This window comes from Parasteatoda tepidariorum, chromosome 1 (genome assembly GCF_982258835.1).
Source record: "Parasteatoda tepidariorum strain Cologne lab strain chromosome 1, Ptep-v5.0, whole genome shotgun sequence".
In the NCBI taxonomy this organism is placed as follows: Eukaryota; Metazoa; Arthropoda; class Arachnida; order Araneae; family Theridiidae; genus Parasteatoda; species Parasteatoda tepidariorum.
The window spans coordinates 2,501,066-2,523,392 of NC_141755.1; the positions used below are offsets into that span (position 1 = coordinate 2,501,066).

At 33.8% G+C, this 22,327-nt stretch overlaps 1 protein-coding gene across 1 annotated transcript; it reads right to left on the reverse strand.

Moving 5' to 3' along the window:
- Positions 1-2,561: 2,561 nt before the first annotated feature.
- LOC107450005 (FMRFamide-activated amiloride-sensitive sodium channel) lies at positions 2,562-10,529 on the reverse strand. The gene is made up of 7 exons (XM_016065710.5): positions 9,951-10,529; positions 8,955-9,054; positions 7,807-7,861; positions 7,669-7,720; positions 6,790-6,812; positions 4,715-4,787; positions 2,562-2,888 (listed from the first exon to the last, which is right to left on the reverse strand). The coding sequence occupies exons 2-7, from the start codon at positions 8,971-8,973 to the stop codon at positions 2,688-2,690; spliced, it is 423 nt and encodes a 140-aa protein (XP_015921196.1). The 5' UTR covers positions 8,974-9,054; positions 9,951-10,529; the 3' UTR covers positions 2,562-2,687.
- Positions 10,530-22,327: the final 11,798 nt, after the last annotated feature.

Here is a 22,327-nt window from a genome sequence, read left to right on the forward strand (position 1 = left end):
TAAAAATCAGCTGTGTTTGCTTAACGATTCTTATTAATGGATTAGGATCAATTGAATATATTGATCGAATATTAACGAATTCTCGTTAAACGATTATAAAAATGCTTTAAGATGACAAATTTGTGACATATTTGTTAGTTTTTAAAAACATTTCAAAATGAACACGATAATTTTTCCAACCTCGTCATTTTCACAACAAAAGTAAATGATTCTTTTTTCTTCTTTTTCTTTTGTAATTGTTATTTAGGTTAAGTACAGTTTGAGGGGAGACTATCGGATAAGTTGTGATAACTATAATTGGTTTAAAAACGCACATTCATTTTTCTTAAAAATAATATCACTAAGTTGACGATCACAGAAACATAACATTTTCTTCCTTCAATCGTTCTTTAATGTAACACTGATTTTCCTTTAACGCTCTCGTTTGGTTTTTACTATTATTGATGATTATTATTAAAACAATACTCGGTTTGGATTTGTTAGGAAAAACATGGATGTAGATAATACCGTTCAATGATACTTAACATTAAGTTTGAGAATGCCGTTTATACTAATTTTATTTATAACAGCATTCAAGAAGAAGATCACGGATAACGTCATATGCGACCCATGCCGTCGTTTATAAGCAAAATGATGGGTTAAAGTTAAGTTTCTCCGCATAAGTTAGAATGTTAATTAACGAAGTTAATTAAACATACAGCACCGTATCGCACATCGAATTTATTGAAATATAATTCTTTCGCTTCGACGCTTTTTACCTAACTTTGATTTATTATTTGTTTACACATTTTATTGTAACCGTGATAGAAAGTTTTGTAGCAACTTCGATGCATAATTAGCCTGTTTATGGTCTACATGGTTTCCTGCCTGTCTTTGTGTAAAGTGAGAAACATATAGTAAAAGAATTGAAATCTTTGTGCAGAAATATAGAATGTGTCACTTAAGAGAATTGATACTCGACGGGCTTGGCTTACTCGAAATAAAATGGAAAGTACAGTTGCGAACGTAAAAAATTGTCACTTTTTAACAACTAGTCGGGATTGAGATACGTCACTTACAGGTATCTCATTAACGGCAATTAATAATTCTAACCATACACTGAGTAAATAAAAAATGAGAAGAAACGCTTAATTCAACTACAAAAGAAATAGGGTAATATTATAGTTAAAAAAAAACTAATCGTTGTACTCATTGCATTTTAGCCTATACATTATATTTAGAAATTCTTTTTGTAACGAAGTGTCCAATCTTTAACCACCATCTCGAACGAGAATTCCAAGCTAGTCATTTTCCCCACCATCTAAAATGAAAAAATTTCCTTTTTACAAAGAATGAGGGATATCATCAATGAAAGTTTGATCCCGAGTGTCGCCTTGCTCTATATCTACTCATACCAATCTTTGAAAGTAAAATATTTGTTTAAGAAATAGCAGGAAATTTCTTTTAATACGTTTTTGTTGTCCTCTTAAATCTAAACTGTAATCTTGTTTGTATAAACTAGATCAAGTCCATGCATAAAGTTTAAATAGAGTAAAGGCTCTGAAAAAAAAGTTCAAGACACGAAACGTCTCAACCGAGACATAAGTGATAGTTTATAATTTTTTATTATTTATTTAAATGGCCAAAACTTTTTTAAATGTTAAGTGAACAAGTTTTTACTTCATTTTGAATTATACAACGTTAAATGTCCTAATGCAGGTTAGAACAAAACTTCATTAAAGTATCACTTAATATTCCAATATTTTTTTAATTAAAATATAATCTAACATTTCTCGCACCTTTAGATGTCGTAGAAAATGTATGAATTTTTAATTTTAACATTTGGTTGGTAGGTTGGTTCTAATGCCACTTGCCACACGGGCAAGCCTGCTTGGTGAAACCGAGCAGATTTAAGGCAGAGTGTTTCTTATTTTTCAGTGGCGCCATCTACGGCCAAGAATTCGACTTCTGCCACACCATACGTCGCACCCGTTTATAGGACAGACCTTTTCATACATCCATTCATTCATCCATAGATCGTAATTTTGACCTGAATCAGAGAACGATCGATCTCCAATCCAGTACCCCCAAAGATATTGATTTGTTATCGGAACATGGAGGACTTTTGCGACTCGACAGATTTTACGTGCATCAGTCACTTTACTACACGAGGAGTCTTCGACCGGCGGGGTTCGAACCCACGAAATCTCGGACTTGGGCCCAGCGGCCTACCGACCAGACTATCTCGGCCTTTTTTTACATTTACTTTGTCTTTTATAGCTTCGTATGTAATTTTAATTCCGAAGAACTTTAAATATATTTGTTTTGCTTCTTTTCAAGTCACTTTCAGTAAGCTTTTGTTGAATGATCAAAGTAATATTTTATAAATTGTGTTTCAGTGTGTTTTTCTTATTAAAATATTTTCTCTATATTATGACTGTACAATAGCAATCCATTCCTACTAGTATTGAATTGAAAACTAAGTGTATACTTAGCATCAAAGAGTTAAAACAAAAACTTTAATTTCTTTAGAACTGTTGTGAATTCTGGTTCGAGGTAAAATGCAAATAAAGAAACACATATTTCCTAGTATTCTCAAGTTGAACATTTATTTTCTGTTTTGAAACTAATTTTCATAATTACTATTGAAAAAATGAAAATATTATACTGTAAATACCATTCACTAAATATTTTTATTAGTCTTGAAATTAAATAATCCAAAATTCTCTTCCTCCGCTTTTGATTTGGAAGGATCCTTTTTGATGAATTCTATTGTCCGCCTGATGTACTTTCTGAAAAATCCATTGACCAATCAAAATGGCGGTTTCAATGACATCACAAATAGCCACTAAAGAGATCCCCAGCCAAAGTCCTAAATATCCTCCGATGTACGAAAATAGAGACACACTCTGTAATGATAAGAAATGCATTAGATACACATTGTTAAAAGCGCAAAGGTGATATTTTCTAAACCTAAATAGCGAGTCTTCAGCTCAAAAATTATTCTTCAGTTAACATCTGAAATGTACTGACAATTCCCAGGTTGAAATGTCATCATTATAAACACACTCTCTACAAAGCCGCCATAGGATGAAGCACTTTTTATTCGTATAAAAAAGTTTATCCTCTCGTGCGTCTGACTAAATAACTCACCAGTCGTTTAAAGCAGTGTTCCCCAACCTTTTTATCACCGCGGACCTGTCAACGTTCGATAATTTTACTGCGGCCCACTGGGGGGGGGCGTTGATTGTTTATATTTTAGATTATTTTGATTTATTAATTTTAATTTAATTGTATTTTAAACATGCCTTCAAAATGAAATACAGTTACACCAAAAAATAAATATAAAGTGATTTAACATTTTAACTTACTAGAACGTTAAATCAATGAGAACCCTGAGCTTTTTCTTTGCTTGAGACGGTTCCAGCTGGGGGTAATAGCAGACAATGATACATTACAAACATTAAAAAATTTATGCCACTACCTTCGGGGACCCCTTATATTTAAATAAATAAAATTTTAATGGAACACAGATATTTTCAATTTGTGGTACAAACCTAGGGATTTAAATTCAGTTTCAATGAAATGGGCGGCCCGGTACCATTTGATCCACGGACCGGTACCGGTCCGTGGACCAGGGGTTGGGGAACACTGGTTTAAAGCACTTTAGATTATTCCGAGGTTAAATAATTTTAAGAAAAGATTGTGGATTTAGCACATGTTTTGATTTGTGTAGGCAAGAGAAGTATCTAAAGCTCCTTTGAAATCAGTCTTTTCTTGATGCCATAGCAACAGACAGTCTACGGCAGCGTTTCTCAAACTTATGATTTTTAAGTACCCTTTCTAAATTTTTCGTACCGCTGTGTACCACTAATAAAAAAATGAATTTATTTTTTTTAAAAACATATTTATTTTTCTTTTTTGGTAATAAGTTTTGTTAATAAGTTTATTTGCATCAGTGAGAAGGATGATATTTTTTTTGCTGTGAAAGCAGCTGCTGCGATAAAAAAAATTGCACATAAGTTAAAAATCACAACGTTGACACCACTAATTATTGACTCTGCAAAAAATAGTCAATAGAAAAATACGTAATCGTAGATAGCTAGCTCATAACTGACTTTGTTTTTAAATAAAATTTTTTGAAATTTTTGCTGTTGCAAGATATTTCGCATAGGAACGCGAACCCCCGCTAAACTGTTTCCGTATCCCAGGGGGTACGCGTACCACACTTTGGGAAACACTGCTCTACGGGATGAGTATGGACGGTACAAAACATAATCATAAACGTCATTTCTGTCGGATTTCAGCTATTCACGGCACAGTTGCTTTTAACTATTCGGATTTTTAAAATTTGTCAGTGATTTTTAAGCTTGACACATTGATTTTCGTTTTAGCCATCACAATTGAACGAAATCACAGTTCACAGACAAAATTCGCTGTTGAACTTGCAAGCACGCCCCTTGGATAGCGCAATTTGTTTGTCACTAGGTCATTTTTTACGTAAATAGCACAACTGCGTCAAAATTTCATTCATTTGCTATTGCAAATTTAGCTATTTTTATTTCATGCACGTCAAAGCTGGATCAAAACTTTCATTTTAAATATCGACAAGTGAAGTGATTTAAAGAAACAATTGTAATACTATGCACACGTCATTTATGCTGCTGCTTTGATTATCTTAGTATATAGATACAAAATATTTCATGAATGATTACATGAAATAATTTTAAATCACCTGATATTTTTCAGAATATCTGTATTCGAGAACTTCCATTCTATTGAACGAAAAAATAATCAATGACCTGCATCTAGAAATCAAAATAATCAAAATTAAACAAGAAATTATTATAGATAAAAATAGTTAAAACTCTAGGTTACCTACTAACATTCATGGAATCGTAATTTTAAATTTTTGTTGTTATTGTTGTTGCTAATTGTTACAACGGATTTATTCATCTGGTCTGACTCCGTCAGACCAGATCAATAAATCCGTTGACATTTATGAAGTCCGAAACTAAAAGGGGAGAGGAATGAATGTCGCTCCAGTCCAGCCCTAAACAGTTCAAGATATGCTCAGGTGATGCCTGGTTTTGTTGGCATTTAGTGCAAAGAGGAAGGATCTTTTGATTAGCTGAAAATGTGAGACTTTTCAGGTGTCCACTGGCCAGTCAGGATAAGCAAGTGTTGGTCTGCCTGTCACCAGGAAGAGATAGAGAGTTCTGGTCTTTTTGCTTTATACCAGTAGTGAATAGGAGATAGCAGCCACTTTTGTTTGTTCTGGGCCTTTTGCCTTGCGAAAAGTTCAAGGTACGTAAGCTCTGTGGTTACATACCCAGAAGTTGATTAAATTTTTAAAGGATGACAGTACAAAAAAAATATATTAACAAAAATAAGTTTTCAGAAGAAAGGAAAAGGAAAGAAAAATGATGTATCAAAATGGTCACTATGTGTTCGAAACATTTTTAAAAGATGTCTTTATATTTATATTCTATTCATCACGCAATATACTATACTCCGTTACAAGTTAAGAAAAGATCATTGCTGTATAATATTCAAGTCATCATCCGCGACTGCATATAGTTCTCTTTTATTTCGTTATCAAATAATACTAATAGGCTCTCAAAGTAATATAAAAAGCCTTTAAAGTTTAACACGTTAGACAGAAATTTAATCCATGATATCTTTTACGATATATATCATAGAATTATTAAAAAAGGCTATCGTTTCATAGTCTTACTGGAATCCTAGATTTGGAGACATATTTCGATAAATAAGGAGAACATTCGTTCTTGAAAAAAAAACATGAGGTTGCAAGAGCATTAAATTTGATTGGATAACTGAAAATGCTGGCACTCGTCTCGCTGAATGACGCGTCTTGTACTGACATGTTCTTAACAAATCAAATGCGGAATAAAGAATTTTTACTTTTGTTTCGCTGTTTAAGAAAATCGACTGTAAGAAACAGATTTTATATTCTTTCATTAGTTTCCTTAAATTCGAACAGCAAGAATTTGTTACGATTTTTAGATATCATTTTTATTAACTGTTACTACTTATTAATTGATTATATAATTTTTTCCCCTCATTTCACACAATTTAAGAAGGCAAGAAAAAAGCGTCAAGAGTTCGTGCTGTGGCGTGACATCTATTTAGCGTGGCTCTCTTGACAGGGATAACGGTTGTTTTCTTAAATTTGCAACAGTTGCTGTAAAATTTGATTCTATTTCTCAAAAATTCTTCATTCCTTTAAAGGATACATGCGGTGCTCTGTAATGACAATATGTATTTTTCATTCTTTGTAAATGAAAATAAAAATTATTTGCACACTGGGGGCCACAAACTAACATTTCAACGAAAAAAAAAGCAATACGTAACCAAAATCTGACGAATCACTACTAATGAAGGGGGTATAAAAATCTCACTATTAGTCTGATTGTGGGAAGACATTTTCTGATGATCGCCGCCTATTTTTCTGGCAATGAAACTGGGTTTTTTATTTTCCGTTTTTCTTTTCTCTATAATAAATCGTCACAATTTTATAACATGTTTTTTTACGTATCTTAACTGCTAATATGCGATCTATATAATTTTTATTTCACTTTAGAAAATCATTTGCTTACATAAAGTTTTAAACAATATCTCTAAACATTGATCATCAAAATCAACTTTTTCAAATGAAATAAATTAAAATTTGTGGCATAAATATTTTAAAGATGAGTATGGAAATTAAAAAATAAGCCGGGCAAACAAAATGGATCCATTTTTTTAATTTGCATTTAATAAAATTTAAAAAAAAAATGTTTTACTCACTCGTCCTCTTTAGCAATTCCAAGCTGCATATAAAAGTAAACAATTAAAGGTCTTGTGATATAATATCAATACAGTGAAACTAGGAAAAAGAAGGTTCGTAAATATGTTTCTACATTTATAATTTCTTTTATGTAATATGTATACTTTAAAATTTAATTTTTATTTGATTTTATACTTTTTTGGAATAAAGAAATTTAAAAAAAATGTTCATTATTTGAACTTTTTAACGAATAATCGTTTTAAATGTCTTCGCTGACCGATTGTTTTACTTTACTTCCCACACGTTTTGAAGTAACTTAAAAAAGTCGATGCAAAATGAAAACCACGTGTGGCCGATAATTTAATTTTTTGGGTCTTATTAAATTTATACATAGATGTTATTCTGGATTAATTTTTGTTAGAGGAGCATCACATGCAGGACAATAAAAGAAGAAAGTTATTTTTAAGAAAGAAAAAATTTTACACTTTCACAATTTATAAAAAATTATTTTGAATTTTGCATACATCCATTGCATCTACTCAATGGAACAGTATTGTTCAATACTATAAGATCAATGCAGTTCGTTGTCGTGGTTGTATAGGTCTGGAATGGTACACGCGACATACGGTAGATTTATTACGCACGAGAAACGCTACATACAGCAGACACACAACTGGAACGTTTTAAAATTTTTAGGGGCAGAGAGAAAACATATTACTTGTATATTATTAGATACAAGTCAATCAGCGACAGACTTGTCAGTTAAGCGATAGCCGAAAAATTCGGACAAAATCATTTCATCTGCTTAACGGGTGAAGGGGGGGGGGGTGGATCATCTGAAAATTACTTCGTAGTATTTAAGCCAATCGACAGAAAAAGAGTTCAATTTTGCTCATTACCTTCGATTTTGCAAAAGGATGTTCTTGGACGTCGACAGAAATATCTTCTCGACTGAAACACAAGAATCGAATGAATTGATTTGAAATTTCTCAAATAAAGAGCTTTTTAATATTAATTTTAAAAAAAGTTCCACTTACAAACAGGCTTGGTGACAAAAATGGGCACATTCTTCGAATTCTTTCGCACGAATTTCTAAATGACATTAATCACTATTAGTAAACTTGAAATTTAGAATAATCAACACGCTATTCTATCTATAACAAGGGGCCCGAAAAGTATGGAAACTGATGAATAACTTTAGGAATACGATCAAAAATCTAAAAATTTAAGTGTGAAATATTTAAAAGATACAACCACACTCATCCTCTCCCAATCTTCGGCTTAGGGATAGGGTGGGGGATTCCTTACTTTTTATTGCTGATTTCAATTCTTTAGAAAAAGTGCTCTCATTTGACTTACATGTTTCTCTTTTTGGTTCACAGATAACACTGTAATAGCGGAAAGAGAAAGAGGTACAATTTTGTGAAGGGAGTTATCTCGAAAATAAATAGACGTGATGGATGTTTTCAATCTAATGGCACCAAAACTCGATTCCCACCCCCTGGGTATAACATTATATTCATTGTAATAAAATAAATCGCATCATTAATTTCTAATCGCATTCCCTAGATTTATTGACAATTTCAATAATCTTTAGATACTTTCCTTGCATAGAATTTGCTTTTATTTTTAAGTTTCAATATTCGAATTTGGTGATTCTTTAAACCTTTCTGATGCAGTCTGTCCAGTTTGATTATTTCAAACCACTAGAAATGTTTTACTTCTGAATGTTATCAACCACAATGCTTCATAGATCTCAAGTATTCTCTCAGAATTCACGATTTACAGTCGTAGTTTCTAATTCGCTGTTTTTCTAAATTTTCAAATCAAAATTTGCTGTTCCAGATAGGATGAAGAGAACTTAATGAACAATCCCCAAAACTTCAGCAAACTGCATCATTTAAGTAAATTAATCTTTAGTAATTGAAAATTCAAAATTACATCACCGTTCTGTTTATTTCATAAAAATTTAGTGCGAGTTTCTAAGACAGCAAAATTTCTAGATATGCATGACTTGTAACTGATGTAGAATGATCTAAATGCGAGAACTTCATAAAAAAACTTTTTTTTTTCAAATGTGATGGATGTTTTATATCAATATTTTATAGCATAATTACTTGGATTACAACCCAATGAAAGGAGATAAATGAAAAATTAAATAAAATATAAATAAAATCAGTAATACCTCTACACATTGGCGCCATATTTGGATATTTTACGAAGTATGAACTCACACATCCGAAATGTTCCAAGGATTTGTTAAGCCTACACTCTTCAGAGCACAACTTTGAAAACAAAAAATAATAATCAGAATGTAAAAAAAATATTAGTATTTTCAAATTTGCTTAGTTTCTTACAAGCGAAAATTTCTGAATAGAATTCGATCCTTCTCGCTTCATTTTCTTTTCGTCTCTTGCATATATCATTGTAATAAACAAAAATGTTGTTTGGTTATTGTCATGAAAATATAACACAACCTTCACAAACTATTGCAATAAGTACAGGGTAGTAGATGCGTGAGATAGATATAGCCTAAAAAAGTGAAAATTACTTTTTTAGGCTCTCTACGCATTAATTTTCCCTTTTTTAGAATTACTAAAAGAGTGAAAATTACTTTTTAACTAATTCTTAATCAAAAGATTCATAACATTGAATATACTTTTAAATTCCTCTTTTGCGATAAATTTAGAAAATTAGAAAAAGTTTTCTATATTTCATAAATTTTTATCATTATTTTTATAAGAATTATAAAGTTTCAGTTCATAATACACAGAAATGGAAAAGTCTAGTATTTTTCATTTCTGCCGGACACTTTTTAGCGAAACACTTTAATGTGGAGTCCACATAACTTTAGGATAATATAGCATTTATTGTCCAATTAATGTAATTGGATTTAAGTAGTTTACAATAAGTAAAGGGTAGTGAAAGCTTAATGTATATAGCCTAATTAATCGTTTATTGCAATAAGCCTAAATATTTAATTCATTCTAAGTATCAAAAAAGTTTTTCACCCGACTACTAGTGAAGCATATATAATAAATACAATAATTTGCTTAAAAAACAATCGTAAAAATATATAAAATATTATTAGATTGAACATAGAATGAACAATTAGAATGAGTATTGTTATATTATCAAACTTTATAAAAGTTTTGGACAGATTAAAAGGCAAAAAAGTTACTCTTTTGGTGAGAGGCGCTTTTCCAGATCGCTGTAACCACACTTTGGAATAGTTGAAGCAATCACTTGTATAGGGAGCTGGTTTTAAGTAGCTGACTTGCTGAAATTGTGTACAGTCACATTAAATGTTGTGGGAAAATGCCGCATAAACAAGACATAAAGTATGAAAAAAAGGAAGTTTACAACCATCTAAATATAAATTCTTTTCTGTATTTAAAGAAATTCTAAAGATAATATACTGATAACATTGGAGACCAAACTTTTGTTTCATTTATGCAGGGTGACAATTATTGAGCTAAAACCATCATAACTTCTGAAAGGTTTACGTGATAAAGTTCAAACTTCGTGGTTGGTCGCAAGGCGTGATGGGAATCAGTGTGCGCATGCGTGCGCTACTTGTCAGCCATTTGCGAGTGAAAATGTCAAGGTAAATGGCTGAGAATCTGGGTTCTGCGATCGAGAAATCTCTCCACCCTAAACGGGTGACTGTGTGGTGTGCAATGTCCAGTCACGGAGTAATCGGTGCGATATTCTCTGACAGTACGGTGACTACTGAACGATTCGCGAAGGTTTTTGCAAAATTATTTCATCCCCTTTATCCAAAGTGAACCTGATTTCAACAAGATTCAGTTCATGCAAGATGGAGCTCGACCTCATCGGACAAAGGAGTGTTTGATGTTCTGAAGGAGCACTTAGGGGACTGCATTCTGGCTCTACGGCACACAGAGGCATCTGGACTCACTTGTTCAACACATTCTCCGGATCTAAACACATGTGACTCCTTTTTGTGGGGCTACATTAAAGACAATGTGTACATAAATAACCTCAAAAACGTTTCTGAGCTTATAATTGCCTTTCAGGAGGTCATCGACAGCAACAATGTTCCGACACTTCAGTCAGAATTTCGATATTCGTCTGCGCCACAATGATGATGGCAGGCATATCGAGCATGTCATAACCTGAATTCGACTGTCTCTAGTGTCAGCCTCGATGGCTCAGGGAAAAGATAGTTCGCTTTCTAGTGAGGTAAACCGGGTTCGAATCCCGGCGATAGCTGGTCGATACAAATTCCATGGATTTGTCATAGATGGATCATGGATTAGAGTCCCCTTGCTGTCAGGCTAACAGTGGGAGGTTCTCGGGGTCTTCCTCTACATATAACGCAAATGCGAGTTGATTCCCTCAAAGAGTTCTCCACGAAGGCAAATTTCTCTCAATACTTGATCCAGGAGCTCTCTTGTCATCTAGATTGGGTTCAAAATGACAAGGCTACGTAGTTGATCCTTAGTAGTCGTAAAACCAAAAATTGTGTCGGCTGCTCAGCGACGGTTATAAAATATAAATATCTAGTATGAATAAAGTTTGTGCACTCAGTAGTTTTTAAATAATTTACGTTTTATTTCATAAACAGTGGAATCCCGATTTCGCGTTTTCTGTCGAACAAGTGTTTAAAAAGGGAAAGAAGCGGGAGAACGTAAAATCGGGGTAAAAAGAAATGTAAGTATATTTTTCCAAAAATTGAGACCTGTTAGATGATTTACTAGAAAAAAAATTTTTTAATCTCTACGAGTTTTTAATTTTTAGATACAATTTTAACAATATCCCTCTCTGTACTTACAGTTGCTTGCAAATTTGCTTTGTCGCTTACATTCGTAAATATTTAAGAGTTATTATGCTTTCGAACTCTTGATCAGATGCGGGAATATCCTGCGATATTTTTTTCTCGTCTTCATCCCTATCATTGGAGCAGGCATTAAATTAGATACTGAAGGAATTTTTTTATATTTTATAATCGTCGTTGAACAGCCGACCCAAATCTTTTGGTTTTACCACTACTAAAGTTCAACTCAGTAGCCATTCTCTTTGAACCCAATCCAGAAAACAAGGGAACTCCTGGATCAAGTATTGGAGAAATTTGCCTTCGTGGAGGACTTTTTGACGGAGCAAACCCACATTTGCGTTACATGGAGAGGAAAACCACGAAATCTTTCCATGGCTAGTCTGATGGCAAGGGGACTCTAATCCATGATCCGCCTACTACTGAGGATATTTTTACGTTAGCATAGTGGTCGGTGTTAACCGGATGCGAAATTCGTATCGACCAGCCATGCTGGGATTCGAACCCGGTTCACCTCATTGGAAGGCGAAAGCTCTATTCCTTGAGCTATCACGGCTCATATTGATAAATTGAAAATTATTGGGAAGTGTGTTGCAGTGGATATACGCATCATCCACTTTGGCAGATCTTCAGCCATGCAATTTTATTCCAAAATGCCAATTGTTCCCGTCGGATATTGAGAAGCAATTTACGTCGAGAAACTTAATAAACCTACTTGTAATTCATTTCAGTCGATACTGTCCAACACTGTCGAAATAAAATTCAGAGCTTCCGGAACGTTTACTTTTACTTAGAAATATTTTGCGGGTTACAGGAATCAAGAAAAAGAAATAATTACCTAACCAGTAGTTCAGTTCTTCAAATGATTGGATAATTTCAAGATTCAATGATTGAAGTTTGCTGGAAAAATAACTCAACTTTTAAATTTTACAGTTTAAGCTGCCATACTTCATATAACTACCCTTTCCGTGCTTTCACTTCTGATTTTGACTCAAAGAGGAAATCGACCTCTCACGGAAATTCTGGTTCGAAATATATTATTAAATGGGATAAAAACTATGTCTTATAGAGAGAAACCGGTTACCTATTTGAAATCAGAGAATCAGAAGTATCTGAGATCCATTCAAAGAATCTCATGCAACAAGAAACAAAAAAAATTCTTTTAATGTAATTAATTATTAAAAATCCTTTTTCTTCAAAAATGTAACAATAACTTGTACTTTTTAACAAATATTAAATGGTTTGAAAAATATGAAATTAAGAATAATATGTTTTTGTTATCAGTTTTCAAGATAAAGTTTTAAAACACGCTACTGTAAACTAAAAAATTTATACTTCACAACGGAAACCCCATTGCCACGTCATCAACAACATTTATCTCTAAAAAAATTTTCATTTTTTCTAAATTTTGAATCTTGCTATCGTTTTTTTACAGTCTCTTCAGCTATTAAGAAAGATAAAAAAAATAATTTTAAGATAAAAATAATTCTCTTTTCCCTGTTAAGCCTAGTGTCACATTGCAGATGAATTTCTGTTCGTAAATGTTTCCTTCGTAAATGAAAAGTGCTTAACAATTAATTTACACAAATTAAGTTTTTTACATAACTGGAAAAATTTTCAAATATTTTTTTTTACACTTTTGCTTAGAATTAGAATTTTGAATACTTTTACTTTTTATCTTGTATAAGAATTTGCGTTTAAGTTAAGAAAGGAATATGAGTTCGATTAACCATTAGGAAAGTAGAAATAAAGAATATTTAATAAAAGGAGATGAATTTTAAAGAAATGTGTCAATAAAAGTCATGCGTTCAGATAGTTTACAATTAGTTCAGCGTAGTGTAATTAATGGTTTATAGCAATAAGTCCAAGCAAGTTCAGTCTGATGGAGTATTTCTTCTAAATTATTCTAAAGTCGTATAGAATGATTGCAATATATCTATAAAATATCAGGTAGACCTTTCCAATCAGCTTACACCATTAGAGTTTCAACCTGAAATTACGGTAAAATAACCGGTTGCTGTCTATCCGTCCGATTAACCATAAAGTTTTATAAACTACATGATTGGAGGGTATCTGATGCAGTTACTGCTTCAGATCACCAACGAGTTACCTTTTCTATTAAAGGCCTCTCTGGACTGAAGGTCCTCAGTCTGAAGGAACCTCAGAACAGCTTATTGGAGTTCCTTTATGAAGCTCTGGGGAGAAAGATGGGGGATCTCTCTGGTAAGTACAATAATGTTAATGATATGGAGTGGACTGTTGACCAAGTGCAGCAGACCATACTCGATTCATTTCATATTTCATGTAATGCTACGTCCACTAGATCCCCAAGGCGAGTTCCTTGGAGGTTTTCTAAGCTTAGTGAATTACGTAAGAAATGTAGGAAGCTATTTAACAGAGCAGGAGATGCAGTCCTACCGAAACGCTAGAACTACCTATAACAAGGCTATCAGAGCAGTGAAATGTCGCTCTTGGCAGATTTTCTGAGATGGTATTAATATCACTTCTGCCACCGTAAGGGTTGCAAAATTTCTTACAAGAGACTGCAATTGCAACTTAATTGCTATTCGACTTACAAGCGGAAAATACAGTGAATCCGGGGAATTGAAGAATTACTCAAAGCTCACTTCCCTGGATCTCATCATGTAAATAATGAACATCTTTACGGTAATCCTACAACTACTTGTATTGAGTATGATTGGGATGTCGCCAAGATGGTGGTCTCCTATGAAAAAGTCGTATTTGCTATCAAATCCTTTGAGCCCTACAGGTCACCAGGTATGGATGACATCATCACAATAATGCTTATTCAGGAGGTGAGTCCCTATTCTATGAAGGATATGTTACTGTTGATTATCTTGGAATCGTCTAGATCCGAACACCTCCAAAAAGTCCATAAAAATATAGGAGTCCCGCAAGACCTCATCTTTACCGAACCCCAAACAAGTCAGAATATGCGCAGGGGAGGCCATGTTTGTCGAGCACCTTTGACATTCAGGTTAAGTTTTTTGGCCCCGGTTGAAAGTAAGGGATCTAGTGTGGCCACTCAAGAAGTGTGAAAAGGCAGTTTGATGGGCTCTCGGTCTACGATTGAAAGATTATCCCAGTTTTTTGCAAAATACCATGAGTGGTTGGGAGGAGTTCTTATGGTCTTGTTTAATTTCCTTTTTGCCAGGGAAGAGATTTCACTAAAGGTAAGTGTAGGATATTCCGACCCTGTATAGCATTTTGGGTATATACCTCATTCTTTTAGGAATACCAAGGTAATTTTCATTCCAAAACCAGGTAAGGAAAATTACTTTGAGGCTAAATCATTCAGACCAATTAGCTATACTTCCTTTCTGTTGCAAGCTATCGAAAAGCTTATTGACTGATATTTTAGAGACATTGTACTCATAGATAGCCACTGTCCTCCAAACAGCATGCTTATCAACCTGGCAAGTCAACAGACTCTGCTCTATATGAGCTCTCCTACATGCTTAAGAAAACTATCTCAGATAAGGAGGCTGCCATTGCGGTTTTTATTGACATTAAAGATGCGTTTGATAAAGTCCCTGTTGAGACTATCATCAGAGCACTTGAAAACAGAAGCATAAATTCGGTAATCACCAGGTGGATAGCCAATTTGCTATCCTCCCGGTATGTTTGTTCCTCCTTACTGAGTACAAGTATGAGAGTGCATGCTACCTCAGGATGCCCTATGGAAAGGGTTTTGTCCCCTACCCTATGGTGTATGGTTATATACTCTTTGTTAGTTCGGTTAACTGAACCTAACATTCCGAAACAGTCTCTGATATTAAGAATAGTACACGTCTGGAAGTAACAAAATGGTGCTCTGATTCTGGCTTATCTGTTAACCCTTCCAAGATAAGTCTTGTAGCCTTCACTAGAAAAAGGCGTTTTGTTCTAGATAATGTGTAATACCTAGAATATAGATTGGAACTCACTGAGAATGTCAAGTTTCTCATGGTTTATTATGACTCCAAACTTAACTGGGATTATCATCTAAAATGCTGCATCAGCAGGGTCAGGAAGATTTTCTGGTTTAGCAGAAATGCTATAGTAGAACCTGGGGATTGTCCCCCAAAATAGTTTTCTGGATATACTCAATGATTATTAGTCCTATTAACACATATGGCGCAATTGTCTGGTGATCTAGGACTAGGTTGAGCTCCGACAGACTTAATCTCAGCTTTTATTATGCCTAGTGATTATATGTCCCTAAGATATGCATTTTACAAGCCTTTCATGATCCATTTTCCTACTAGAGATGAATGGTTTAATTTCTCCTCTGTAGCTTAAAAGCAAATGTCCAATATGGTACACTGATGGTTCAAGGCTTGGTCTCAAATCAGGAGCAGAATTTATTGCTCCAATTATGGTACCAAACTTCACTTTCCCATAGGTAGCTATGCCCCTGTTTTTCAGGCTGAGGTCAATGCCATTATCTTGTGCTGCAAGATATGCTTAGACTAGTATATCAAAATATGACAATCCGCATCTGTTCCGACAGTCATGCTACCCTCCTATCACTGCCAAAGTGTAAATTCACCTCATTGCTAGTGTGGGAATGCTTCTCGGTCCTTTGTGGCATTTCTTCTCATAACAGGGTAATACCTACATTGGGTACCTGGGCATATGGGTATTCTTGGAATTGAGTTAACTGATGAAGCAGCACGAGCTGGCTCTAGCGCTATTTTCTGGGGCCCTGAACCCGCCTTGGGAATTTCTCCCACCTTTTTCAGGGCATCTCTATTCAAGCTCTATGGCAAAATTTCCCATGAGCAATGGCACGATACAGACGGTCAGAGACAAACTAAAGAGCTGAATCGTGACTGTCCCAGTGTACGTCAAAAAGAGCTTCTGAAGCTAAACAGAAACAGCTTGAGGAAGATCATTGTTCTTCTCACTGGACACTGTATCCTCAGGAGACACCTATATGTAATAGGTATTGAAACTAATCCTATTTGCAGAGGTTGTCACCTTGAAGAAGAGACATCACGACATATACTTCGTGATTGTGAGGTCTATTCTGCTCAAAGATTTGAGCATTTAGGGCAACATTGTATTAAGGCCTGGGAGCTGCATGATGTTCCTTCAAGGTGTTTGTTGAATTTTATTTCAGCTATAGGGCTTTCTTACTAATCATGATTTAGGGTTTGGGTACAATAGACCTCTGGTGGATGGGCTTTGCCCTTGGAGCTGCCAAACCTCAAAGTCTAACCATAAAGTTTATGGTTAGGAACATTTTATTATTTTCACAGTTTTGAAACCGTTTACAACTGGTACGGTTAAGAAACCATGAATACAAAACTATGCAGTTTTGTAACTATTTAAAACTAGCATAGTTTCTAACTCATGAAAATATAATTTGAATAGACAGGGAAGTCTGTGGGCGCTGCGCCATTTATGCGTGAATGATAGTTCCGTATTCTAATATGGGGTTACCGATTAAAGAATGATGGACCCTGGAAACTCTTCATGCATTGAAGGAAGGGAAGAAATATTGTAGTAATGGCATTCAAACCTCCTGCTTAGCCGGCCATGAGAATGACAGAATGAATTTCATGTTTTTCTGAAATTCTGTAAGAAACCGAGTGGTTTCATTAGGTGGTCCTAATTGGTGCGATAAAATTCTAATTGTTTAATCGTATTAGGTGAAAGCAGTTACTACACGGTTTTCCTCACAGTTATCAATTTGAATATCATCTTATTTCTAGTTATTTAACTGTTTTGTTTGAATACGGTAAAATAACAATTAAATAAATTGTTATTTAACCATTTTTTCCGAGAAATGTTTAACAGAGTAGTGACTTTTGTCTAAATGTTTTTTTTTCGTGACTAATAAAAATGACGGCCGTCTTCTTAATAACGTTATATACAAAAAGGGAATACTTTCAGAAAACATCATGTACTTCAATTGCCGACAGAGAAACCCTTGAGTACTTCATATTATGGCTAGTGGGGGAGCTTGTGATTTGTAGTTGATGAATTTACTGGGCAGCGTAGTTATTTACTAGGTAAAAAGTTCCAATTATCAGATTCTCTGTGACCTTTTCCCGGAACTTTAGGGTTCCGCGAAACACGTTTTAGAAGCTGATGATTTATATCCTCAAAATAAATTATTAATGTATTATGTAAATTATTAATGTAAATGCAGATAAAGTTCTTTTCCTAATACGTTATAAGTTTATACAGTTCTGAAAGTATTTTATGTATCGAGCAAAAAAAGATAAAATATTTGTAAATAATGTCCGAACAAACCAAAAAGACAAAAGAAAAAATTGAGATTTGTTTTTGTTTTTAAAAATAAATTAAATTCCACTTACTTTGGAGGGATATACATAATAATTGGAACATGGTTTTATGGTGAAGCCGTTCATAAATGGATTGACAAGGCTGTATGGATTGTGAAGGGCTAACTGCAGTGCAAATGGAGTTCCAGTGTAAAATTGATTTGTTTGAGCTTTGTCCGATTTTACAATAACCATAATTACTGAAAAAAGAATAAATGCAACACTGCAATTGTATATTAAATACATACAGGGTGTCCAAAAAGTCTCGATTAGCAACGCATAAAATTAAATATTCATTGTTTTTTTTAGAAAAGCATTCTATGATTCAAAGACGAACTCTCCCATTCGGGGTCAAGATTGAGAGTAAGGGTCAATTTTGGTGAGATTAAATAGATTTTTTTCAAAAATATACCTAATTTTCATTTTGCATGTTTATTTTTATTTTTTCGACGTGACTTGTATTTTTCGAGATATCTCCATTTTGAACAATTTGAACCCCATTTTCGTATTCCGATTACAGTAATCTGTAGTTATCTGCAAATCTAAATGCAGAAAATTTAAATTGGTGTACATTTTGTAAAGAATCCAGAACTTAAATTAAAAACGGAGGCTCCTATCTAATATTTCGAAGTTTTTCCAACCCAAGCATTATATGCATTACAGATCCATGGAGTCATACTATGAAATGAATCTTTTAAAGATAGGATATTTTATCGGATATCGAATAGTCTGTTTTCAGACTCTTAATCGTATTTCGTGAGATCATTCCTATACTTTACGAGCCTGTAGGGCAATGACACACAAAGTGGTCTAAGTTAAGCGTAGCTGATTTAGACCACACTCTAATTGTAGCCAAAAGACGAATTAATTCAGAAATGCATTAAATGCATTAAACAGTTCAAAAAAAATTTTGGAAAAATATTTGCTAGCGTAAGTTTGTTTTAAAAAAAAACTTTCACACATTACAGCAAAAATTCAAAAACTGCGTACTGAACATAATGTATCTATGTTGGAAGAAAATTTATCGTTAGTTAAAAAATTCATTCTATGAACTTCATTCTCTCAAAAAGGGACAATTAGGCCTTTGTCCACAAATAATTGCCTGATACCCTCAAGCGACGTCATGAATGTGTAAATCATGGCATTTGTTTATGCCACGATTTGCATTATTATTTTTATTATTTATTCGTCATTATTTTTCAGCAACCAATCAGGTTCGATACACAAGCATAACGTCGCTTACATGCATAAAATTAATCTACTCCGAAAGATAGAGTCAGGGTGATAATAAACCAAGTCTAGTAGCTGTAACGTTAACACGTTGTTCATAGCCACCTTGATTAGACTTAAACATGTGGTTTCAGCGATATTCTTTCCGAGTTGCAAGTACCCGATTGTCTGATATCTATAGTCTAAACAAGTATCTTATATGCAACGTAATAAAAAAATGAGTTCAAAGAACCTCAGCTTCGGGGCATATTACATTAAAATTCAAATAAGCTGCAAATTTCCAATACAAACATTGTTTAGTTATATCATATATATAAGCATAAACATTGTTGCAGACTTTTCAAGTGCATAAAGCTTATTCTTTAATAAAAACCACCGCATTAAAATTCAAAATGTGCATGACTTAAACAGTTTGGTCAACAGCTAGCTGATTGTCGCACATGCAACTTTATACGATTCCTTCGATCAACCAATGTTGCAAGACTACCTACTCGTCTATTATAAAGATTCTGAATTTAAAAGTACCAGTTTTAAATTTTATAATGATTGGATAGAATTAAACAGCCCGGAGTTGTTTATTTAATGCCTATTTATTTAATGTTTATTTTCTAACTTTGAATGAATTTGCTTTTCAATTTCAGCTGAATGAGTGCTCTAATTTAAAAAAAATATCGATTAATCACTATTCTTAAAACAATGTAATATTTCAAACAACTATGGGGCTTTAGTTAAATTAAAAAGTTGCAGCTAAAAATATCATAAAAAATACTATTAACAGCAAAGCTTACGTGACTTCGCTTTAATGAACTTAGATCCATCAATCTTTCCCCATAAGCTGTTAAATGTGTAGCAGTTATTAGGTAAGCCTTTGGTATCGAACACATTGACTATGTCTGGACCACTAAAGAGAAGAATTGGAAATTTGCAATGCACAAGAGTTTAACTATCACAAGAAATAAGAACTTATTACAATATTTATTTTTACATTAAAACAATTTAATGAAATTTTTGTAAGTTAAGCCTTTAACTATTATAATTTTGAAAGCATTTTTTTTAATTTGAAACTAATTTTAAAACTATACATTTCATAGAACCCTTATTAAAATAAAATATACTAGCTATTATGTTCAAAGTTTGCTAGTAGATTTACTACTGCCTTATTCAGTAAATAGCTTATTAAATGAGGAGATGTATTTCAAGTTTATCTTCTTTGAAATCATACAGCAGCAGCATTTCTCTTTTTCAGTCTTCTGAAAGCTAAATTTTAAATATATCCTGGTAGGAAAAGGTTTAGTATAATTAGTAATATACTGAAAGATAAAAGTTCATATTTTTAGTATAAAATACATTCTCTAGTAGTGTGTAATTCTAGAGTCGTACAGAAATTATTGAGCCAACAGCTCTTTTTCTTTAATCGTCATTGAAAGGTCGACCCAGTTTTGGGTTTACGACTACTAATGTTCAACTCCGTAGCCTTGTAATTTTTAACCAATCCAGAAGACTAGGAAACTCCTTGATCAGTACCCCCAGAGTTTTGATTTGTTAGGGGAATATGGAGGACTTCGCGACTCGACAGATTTAACGTGCATCTGTCACCATCTGCTTACTACACGGAGAGTCTTCGGCCGGTGGGGCTTGAACCCATGGGCCCAGTGCCTTACTAACCAGGCTATCCCGCCCTCCCCTAAAGCTCTTGAAATGAATCGATACACATTGCGATAGGGATGATGTTCAGAATGTTTGAGGACGATAGAAGACAGCTACCTTTCTTTTTGCCACTGTCGAGATGAGGCAAATGCTTTTAATTTGAGAGAGTGAACATTTAGGATAGAAGATGGTCAGTATTGGACAAATGAAAGGAGGGGATGCAGGGTAGTAATAGTCCATACAATCATCAGAAAGTCGATGTGCTGTAACGAAGCAACCTCAGTCCGTCCCTTAATGTCAACGGAGTGGGCCAAAGGAGTCAGTATGGAGGCAACATCGCTTATAACAAATGTTTTGGCTACCATGTCAGGTTTGACAATTGTTCGACAAGATGAAAGACGTAGTCAAGGGTCAACACATTCAATCCTCTGAGAAATTACATGCCGTTGGTGGTGGAGTGCTCAGGATGGTTCATGGTCCACCAAATGTCAAAATTGCATTGACGTTGATTACATCTAACTTATGTAATATCTGTTTTAGGTTGATAAATTATATTCCCTCCTGTGGAGCTCTGTGACTCAGAGATTTTAGAGCGACTTTTCGGACGATCTAGTTCTTAGTTTCCACGTGACCTCAATGCTGTTTATTTAATAATAATTCTCTTGTCAATGTTTTAAATAATTCTTGAAGAAAAGCAAACATCAAAAAAAGTTTAAACCTTAAGGAATAATTAAATTAAATTCACCATTTTGAGAAACTTAGGAAGCATTGTAATGTATATTTCAAATGAATTTTTATCTTGATGAAAAAGTTTACAGTAAATAATACAATCGGCGCAGCGTTGAAAAATATTTTGTATTAAGTTTTGTTTCCTAACACTTGAATTCAAGACAATCCTTTGCTTGTAGCAAAAAGAAGAAAAATCACTACTCTTCTCGTCCTATTAAAACCGATTCAACTTCCTCGTCTTTTTTCGACCGGCAATGTCAGAACAGTTAGGAACCCGATCCAAAAACTCCAAGTCAGGGAACTCACCCTTTTATTGCTTTATAATCTAAATCATGTCAGAAATGAAGCCATTTTGAACATGCTTGGTAAATAGGCTCAATCGATCAAGTTAATGGGATTATAGGAAATGAATAAATCTAATATTTCAATTCAGTCAAAAATTCGTAAAATTATTTGAGGAATTTATGGAAAGTAGTGAATAAAAAATAGAGCAATTACCCAATGAATATTTACCTGCAATTTGTTAGTCTAGGAAAATCATATACTATGCAATATGTAACCAGATCTTCAGCCTTCATTCCCATCTCCCTGTATTCATGTCGTGACAGAGGAGGTAGCTCGTGTGGTGCAACTGCTGGAATCTATTTATATAGTAGTTAGTAATCACGAAAATAACTAAAATGAATAATAAAATAATGTTGTCATGAACGGGGATATAGCAAAGGGGGGGATAAGGAGGACGTAGCCAATCCCTTTAAGTTAAGTTTCATCTTGTAATTTTAAAATAGAGTTACTAAGTTTTTTATTCACGCTCATATAAATTTTTAACAAAATATTAGAAGCTTTTTTTATATTCTG

What these genes read in the sequence shown, in the direction of transcription:
- LOC107450005 (XM_016065710.5), bottom strand. An exon ending in ATCCTTTTGCAAAATCGAAG is followed by an intron (nt 6,813 to 7,668) that starts GTAATGAGCAAA and finishes TTTTATATGCAG; the next exon opens with CTTGGAATTGCTAAAGAGGA. An exon ending in GGAATTGCTAAAGAGGACGA is followed by an intron (nt 4,788 to 6,789) that starts GTGAGTAAAACA and finishes TTTGATTTCTAG; the next exon opens with ATGCAGGTCATTGATTATTT.